At 37.1% G+C, this 8,002-nt stretch overlaps 1 protein-coding gene across 2 annotated transcripts in view; it reads left to right on the top strand.

Annotated features, from left to right (window-relative positions):
* Window positions 1-3,105: 3,105 nt before the first annotated feature.
* The window catches only part of LOC136262149 (receptor-type tyrosine-protein phosphatase S-like), a gene marked incomplete at its 5' end in the record, with an annotated part of 65,007 nt that continues 60,110 nt past the window's right edge, over window positions 3,106-8,002 (top strand). For both annotated transcript variants that reach the window (XM_066056315.1, XM_066056307.1), the window contains 1 exon segment: window positions 3,106-3,408. In XM_066056315.1, the coding sequence (XP_065912387.1) occupies window positions 3,106-3,408 (303 nt within the window).

Below are 8,002 nucleotides of genomic sequence, written 5' to 3'. Positions count from 1 at the left end.
CTACCTAGCCGGCACTTCTGTAGCAACTTTGGCTTCAATCGGATAAGGAATGACGGAGCTACAAAGGTGTGAAAATCGCGTTTACTTCCTTCCTGTAAATATACTCACGGTGTGGCGCGCCGGCTACTTGGGCCGCACGACACACTACCGTGTGTCTTGATAATATTGGTATTAGTACAGCCCTAGACTATAACTCTCTGCTTCGATTTGCTGAAATATAAAAATAGTTTAGTATTCTTATTGCAAGTTGATTGCTTTTGTAATACTCTAATAGAGTGCACATTTTTTCAAGGACTTCTAATAGAACACACAAAGAATGTTCTTGGTACTGTAGATCTAAACTTTTGCTATTGAGCTAGAAATTTCATTTATAAATATTAAATGAGGTGAACAGCTGTGATAGCAGCAGCTCAGTGGTTAAGTATTTGGGTTTTCAGTATGGAGGTCCCTGGATCAAATACTAGAATGCTAGTAAGTTTTTTTGACATTTTCATGCACTTTTTAACCCCACAGTGATTGTTATATTAGAGTATTTCGACCCCGCAATTGACATTTGTTTGGTTTTTGCCTTGTAACTGTATAGCTGTCAATGTAATTTAATTACAAGAGGTTTGAGATATGATGGTTTACCTATATGCATACCACATAAATGGCTTAAAGTGCACCAAAGTTCAAGAAAATTGAGATGCACATTTCATCTAGCTTATAATGGTTTTTGTAAAGTGTGTAAATACCCAACCCCCTAAATGAAAAAAAGAGAAAAAAAAGAAAGTGAAGAAAAACAAATAAATTAAGCCTAATATTGAGGGTTTCATTAGGTAATCTTGCTCATATTTGGTGTGTGGGTGCTGAAGGTGGAGGGCATTGCAGTTCAAAAATTATTTCTACTTTTTTAAAGGGCTTAATTCAAACATTAGTTCTACCAATATCACATGATGATTTGATTTTTTTAAAATTTGCTATTCGTCAAGCACAAGCAAATACTGCTTGTCAATCCAAAATTTGATGGTCATATCTTGAAAACCGGCTAGCAGTTTACTATTGCTTTGGAGGCTTTAATAATAGAGCTACATAGAGTTGGGTGGTAATAGGAAGAACTGGGATGGTATATCTCAGCTAAAATACCCCAGTATCAGAACTTGAATATTTTCTTTTAATGTAACAGTACAAGTGGTACATATGTTTGTTTGTATATGAATGAGATGTGATATACTGTACATAATAATAAATAATGAAATGGTTACTGTATCAGGATGTGGACGCTAGAGTAGACAAAAATGGTATTTATTTCAAGATTTTAGATGGGAATACAAACATGTTCACTTTCTTGAAATTTACCGTAGATTCCCTAAAATTTCGGCATCGCTAAATATTTAGCACTCCCGGTGTTTTGAACGCAATGTGCTCTAAATTTCGGCAAGTGCAGGAAAGTTTCTAATTATAAATGCATTAATTTTTTGGCACTTGGAGTACTAGTTGACGAAGGTCTCTTGAGTACTGAGGATTCCCAGTGACCTCACACAATATGCTACCTCAATGCTGGATGAATTACCAAGTGTGAAATTGTTCAGGGAACGTACCCAACAATATCATCGTGTGACACTACGGCTAGCTACCGCAAAATGATCTTCGTTTCTGTTCACAGATTTGGAATAAAATCTCTCCTGGCCCCACATCTCTTTGTAACATAATGCACACTCAGATAACACTTTGCTAAGCCATGGAACACTTCATGCAGCATCTGATAGTAAGATTTATCACGAGATAGTTTAATATTATTATTGATTGTGGTTTCTATTTTTATTAATTGTTGAAATCCTTAATATTACATCTGGGTGATTGTATTCAAAAGCGATGTAGTAATGACATTGACCATGCCTCCTGGATAACGTAGGAAATCATAGTATATAGTGCTGTGGCAAGTGAGTGTTGTTGTATTGTCAACTCCACCTCAAGGCATTCCTGTTGGTCCCTGTAGAAAGAAATCCAGAAAGTAAGCAGTAAACGGATTGCAAATAACATAGCCATGAAGCGTGTAGACTGTATTAGGGATAGATCCCTAAAAATTTGACAACAGCACCGGGTTGGTAAATTTTTTTCTAATTGTTTGGCCAGACACAAATGGAATTAATTTATTTCTGCCGAATTTTTAGGGAATCTACAGTAAAGTGTTTTATAGGGATAGCAATTTTACTAAATAGCTGTTCTGATGGATGGCTACTAGTGGCTGATACTGACGCATACATTTTAGCAATCATGGCTAATAGTGGATAGTGCTCGTGGTTTGCTTTCCACCGATCAAAAGTATAATCTCTCTGGGTCAATTGTTGGTAACTTTTTATAGTGTTATGCTTCAGATTCTAGTTTTTCGGAGTTCATCATTGTTCTTCATCTAGTTTGCTGCATGCTGCTCAGTCACTGTGCTTGTTCCTCAATTTTCTTTTTGTCTCTCCTTTCTTAGACTGGTCTGCCATATCTTTATCCTGTACTTCCTTTATGTAGCAAATTTAGTGTCAATGTAGGGATAATTGTGTTATAGGTGTGAAATAAGATCAGAAGTGTTTCCATTATGAACTGCAACCTTCTTTTACACTGCCTCCTGCAGTAGGTGTAACCAATAATGGGCTGCTTTGTTGTTTCATCACTATTATTAAAATGTTTAGCCCGAAATATTTCTGTACCACTGATTTCACTCCTGGCTTGTCCACTAGCTTAAGGTTTAGCAATATGCAATAGTATGAAATTTTACAAAATATTTCATGATAAAAATTTTGTGTAAAAGTATTTTTGTATGTTTTACATTGGATGAAAATTATTTTGCACTGCTTTATTAGTATCTCAATCTTTTGCACTACAATTGTGTAGCTCACTGCATTTAGCTAATATGTAGCTATTAATTGGCTAACATGAATGTGGCTAAAGTCCTTTATACCAATTTGTAGCTACCAAAAACTTTTTATAGCTCTATCTAACTGTGCAAAAACTTTTGTATATTTTTGCATACAAAAATTTATTTACAGTGAAAAAGGAAACAAATTACAGTATTATTTACATACTACATTCTGTATGTATTGTACATAGTGTGACAATTGCACTTCCCTTTAGGTGCTCCTGAAGACGTTTTTGGTGTCATGGTAGTTACTGAAAGTATAACACTTAGTGATTTCACTAATCTCACCCTCATGTTGACCTGGGGAGAACCATTCAACAATTTTGATCCCATTATCAACTACACTATATCATGTACTGGTGATCCTTCATGTCCTCAAGACATCATCACACCTGACAACACCACACGTTATACTATTACCAATTTGCGTCCGGAGGCTAACTACACATTTACAGTGGTAGCTACTAATTCTCTTGGTAGTGGAAATGCAGGAACACTAACGTTTACTTCTCCATCTAGTAAGAATTGGTGTGTGTTAGTCTACGTACGCATTATGTAACACACATGTACATGCATGCATTTGTGATGTCATCATTAATTTTGTATGTGCTGTATTTACATCATGCATTTTTATTTCAATGAATACTGAATTTGTCACTTGCAAAGTTGTGAACCCTTAATAATTTATGGAATGTTAGCACACAGTTAGTGTTTACTCCTGTATAGTTGGACTAGCAGTTTACACATAAGCATTTTTCATACCAGACAAGCTACGTATTAGTATTATCAAGTCACTTAGAAGAAAGGTATGTTAAAAATGCTTTGAAGTCCCTACTTTGGCTTGATGGGAAAGTCCCTACTTTGGGGCATTAGCTATAATTTTGCTCAATGCCAAAGTAGGGACTTTCCCACCGAGCTATGCTGTAATACCATCATTCATCTCGTTTCACTACTTTTTATTGCATAGATTCCTACTTCATTTGTAAATTAACAATTTTTAGAAATACTGTTGTAATAATTACCATCACCTCTTATTTCAATACTTTTTATCGCTGGAATCTTGCTTCATCTTTAAATTAATAAATTGCACTAGTTCATTAACTCTTTTTGGTATACCATACTGTAGATGATACACGCTTGTACACATGTGACTGTGACTGTTTTACAAGTGTCTTGATCTCACTGCCTATTTAGCCACATGCAGATTGCTGTGGAAAACAAGACATGGCAATGATGCCTGTTAATTGATTGCATAGCTTACTCAAGATAAGGTCATCATGAGCTGCTCATTAAGGGTGTGATAACATCCTGATTGTAAAGGGCATGGTCACACAAGCATTTTATAAGTGCAGCTTAGGATACTAGTATCAAATCAGACTAGAGGCCAAGCTTCAAATATGCAATTGGCAGTACGTATATGTAACCTCAAGGTATTGCTAGTAGCACATAAGCACTGCAGAGCAGAGCTTGTTATTGTGGTTTGATATGGTGGCCATGTGCTGCTTTATTTAGCTTTCAGTATTGAAATTGTGGTCAGGCAGATGGGCGGGTGGGCGGGCAGGAAGGCAGGTAGACTGACCAAAATTGTATTTTGGTGTTAACACTGGATTTGATGCTAGATGCACTCATACTACACTGAATTACTGTAAGTAAAGGTAATTTCATTGCATATGATACATATTTTTAGTAAAGGTGGACCGATACCGATACACGTATCGGTATCGGAACCGATACTCGTGGTATCGGCTAAGATCGGTATCGAAATAATTAAAGGCTCGATACTAATGGAGTTTCCTATTAGAGCGCACTGATTAGAAATGTCGAACGTTGGACAAAAAAAAAGCGAAGTATGGAATTATTTCTCAATTTCTGTCTCTGACAACAAGAAGGCTGTTTGTCATGAATGCAATGAGAATGTAGCTCGTGGAGGAGACAAAACAAATTCATTTAACACTTCCAATTTACGGAAGCATTTAAAAAATCGTCACCCAGATAAGTTAAGGGAACTCGAAGAAAGTGAAAAGGCTGCCAGCAAGAAAAAAAGCCAGTGCCCAACAACAAGCAAGTTCCTCACAAGCAACGCTCGAAGATTGTTTAGAATGGTCGCGTCCTTACCCATTCGACCATCCAGTAGCACAAAGGATTACTCGTTTAATTGCTGAAATGATGGCTCTGGATTGCCAGCCGTTTAGTGTAGTTGAAGATCAGGGGTTTGTACGTCTATTGAACTATCTACAGCCCCGTTACCAGGTGCCTGGCCGCAAGTATTTTTCGTCAACCATGATTCCTCAGCTGTATAGTAGTTGCAAAGAAACTGTACAGAAAATCATGGAAGCACAGAGTTTCATTGCACTTACCAGTGATATTTGGTCCTCTCGTGGGCACGATTCTGTAATCAGCTTTACAGCTCACTTTGTTACAGATAAGTTTACCAGAGATCAATGCTTGCTTGAAGTTCAATGAACGTCATACTGGAGACAACATTGCCATAGTATATTCTGATTGTGTGTGTGAGTGGAAAATTGAATCCAAAATTGTTTGTGCTTTGCGAGATGGTGGATCCAATTTTGTTGCAGGGTTTAACAGCTGTGGTGTCCCTAGCATTACTTGCCTAGCTCACAGTCTTCAGTGTGTAATACATGATGGCGTGTTAGCACAGCGGGATGTTCAAGATCTTCTAGCTGCTGGAAGGAGGATAGTTGGGCACTACAAGCACTCAAATGTTGCTTTCCATTTGCTTCAGAGAATACAGGCCCAATTGGAGCTAAAAGTGTGTGCATTATACCAAGATGAGCCAACCAGATGGAACAGCAGCTACTACATGTTGAAGAGGCTGGTTGAGCAACGGAAAGCTATCAGTGCTGCTAATGCAGAGGCTGGTGCATCATTCGATCTCAGTGCTGCTCAGTGGAAATTGGCGGAAAAGGTGATTAAGTTGCTGCAGCCATTTGAGGAGGCGACTGAAGACATAAGCAGTAACTCTTCTTCTATTGCTCTGTTTATACCTATTGTGAACTCACTTAATAAACTGCTCCAGGTAGATGAAGAAGACCATGGAATTATGGCTATGAAGCGGAAGATGTTGCTATCCATGCAAAGCCGTTTTGCAAGTTGTGAAACTGAAGATCTTTACTGCTTGTCCACATTTTTAGACCCGAGATTTAAGGATAGGGTATTTTCTAGCCAGTCCAGAATGGTTTCTTCTAAAGAAATGCTGATATCTACATGTGAAAATTATCTGGAGTCCAACCAGTCTGAGGCTAACCCAAGCTCATTAGATTCAGCAGCCAAGCGACGTCGACAGGATGATTCTGCAAGTGTTTTGTGGGCGCAGGTTGATGAAATGGTAAAGGTGCATGATGCTGAGCCTGATAATGATTACACAATTAGCCAAAAGATGGTGAATGCTTACCTCAGTGAAGCCAATGCTCCTCGGCACAGTAATCCACTAGTATATTGGAATGAGAAACAGGCATCATGGCCTTTACTTGCTACCTTAGCTCGAAAGTACTTGGCACCACCATGTACAACTGTTCCGTCGGAGAGGCTGTTCAGTACAGCTGGAAACATTGTTACTGATAAAAGAACAAAGCTAGATGCAGAAAAAGTGGAAATGTTACTACTTCTAAACAAGAACATGTTTTTAAAGAATGACTAGGAAGCATATAATCAAGAAAGCAATCAAACAACAGGTTTTAACTTTTGAATCATTATAATAAAATTGTATACACTATGAAAAAGTACAAAAATGTTTCATAACTTTCATTACATGTACAAGTTGTCAAAATTACAAATGAATGAAATAAATATACAAAAATATCGGTATCGGAATCGGCATAAATAATAGTCATAGTACTCGGTATCGAAATTATTGGAAAAAATCAGTATCGGTCCACCTTTAATTTTTAGTGCAGCTTTTTTTATGGCAGCAATTTGGTGGGTGCTGTACATTTTAGAGGGAACCAGCAAAAGGTGATGTGGGTTGCAAGGGAATAGTACTTGTATATAATAATGTGCCACAAGTTTCAACCTAATAAGAGATAAGTGTTACATCAGTTAATAGAGTAGTTCTAGAAATTTCTGAAAATCTGACTCACTAAATGCTATTCCACCAAAGTGTGTAGGATTAATACATATCTACATTGGAACCTATGTTGTCTACTGTATGTTAAGAGCCTAAAATGTACACTGCTTACTTTTGGACTATAGCTTTACTAGCAAGCCTCTGTCCTACGTGATATTTCAACAGTGTTTGGCAAGTTACTTTGTAAAAGTAACTAGTTACATATTACATATTACTTGCAACTGAACTATTTAGTTACAGTTACATATTACCCATAAAATAAAGTAACTATAATAATATTACATATTATATTACTTTGTGTCCACACCTTAAGCTGTAACATACCTTATCACGTGACATGATTGCGTTGTTGTACAATGTGCAAATCTTGGTTTTATAAGCAAGAAGTTGGTGAATAAGCTTCACTCAGTAGGCTTCATTACTTCATTGTGGCTAGGCGTTACTCAGTGGATTACTAATGAGATTAGTAACTTCGTTACTTGTAGTAATAATATTACGTAATGTTAGACTTGTTACAGTAACTATATTACTTAGGTAATGCGTTACATTTGTAAGTAAAGTAACTTGAGTTATATTACTTAGTTACCACAAAAGTAATAATATTACATAACGCGTTACTTATGTAACGCATTACTCCCAACACTGTATTTCAATGGGCATGGTCACTATATGCATTGTTTCCACTATGCTATTCATTATAAGTGCAGATGCAGTAGACCAACAAGAGGGAATGGTAGCCTCAACCATCATTAGTACAGTTATTAGGAGTGTGGTTACTGTGTTCCATCACTATAAGTGCAGCTATGTGTGGTCATTATCCTCAATTGAACCTTTACGTTATTGTTGAGCTCTTTTGTTATAACTATGAACATGTTACTATTCGAGATAAAACAGTTATCAGTAGTTTGCTCCCTAAGTTGCCAGATGGCAGTTGCTACAGTAACTTTCAGTAAACTATTAGCAGCAGCAGCAGCAGCAGCAGCAGTGGTGGTAGTAACAGCAACTACAGTTAAAGTGACAAATGCAGT

The sequence above is a fragment of the Dysidea avara genome, chromosome 1 (assembly GCF_963678975.1).
Source record: "Dysidea avara chromosome 1, odDysAvar1.4, whole genome shotgun sequence".
NCBI lineage: Eukaryota > Metazoa > Porifera > Demospongiae > Dictyoceratida > Dysideidae > Dysidea > Dysidea avara.
This window is presented reverse-complemented; position numbering and strand designations above follow the sequence as displayed.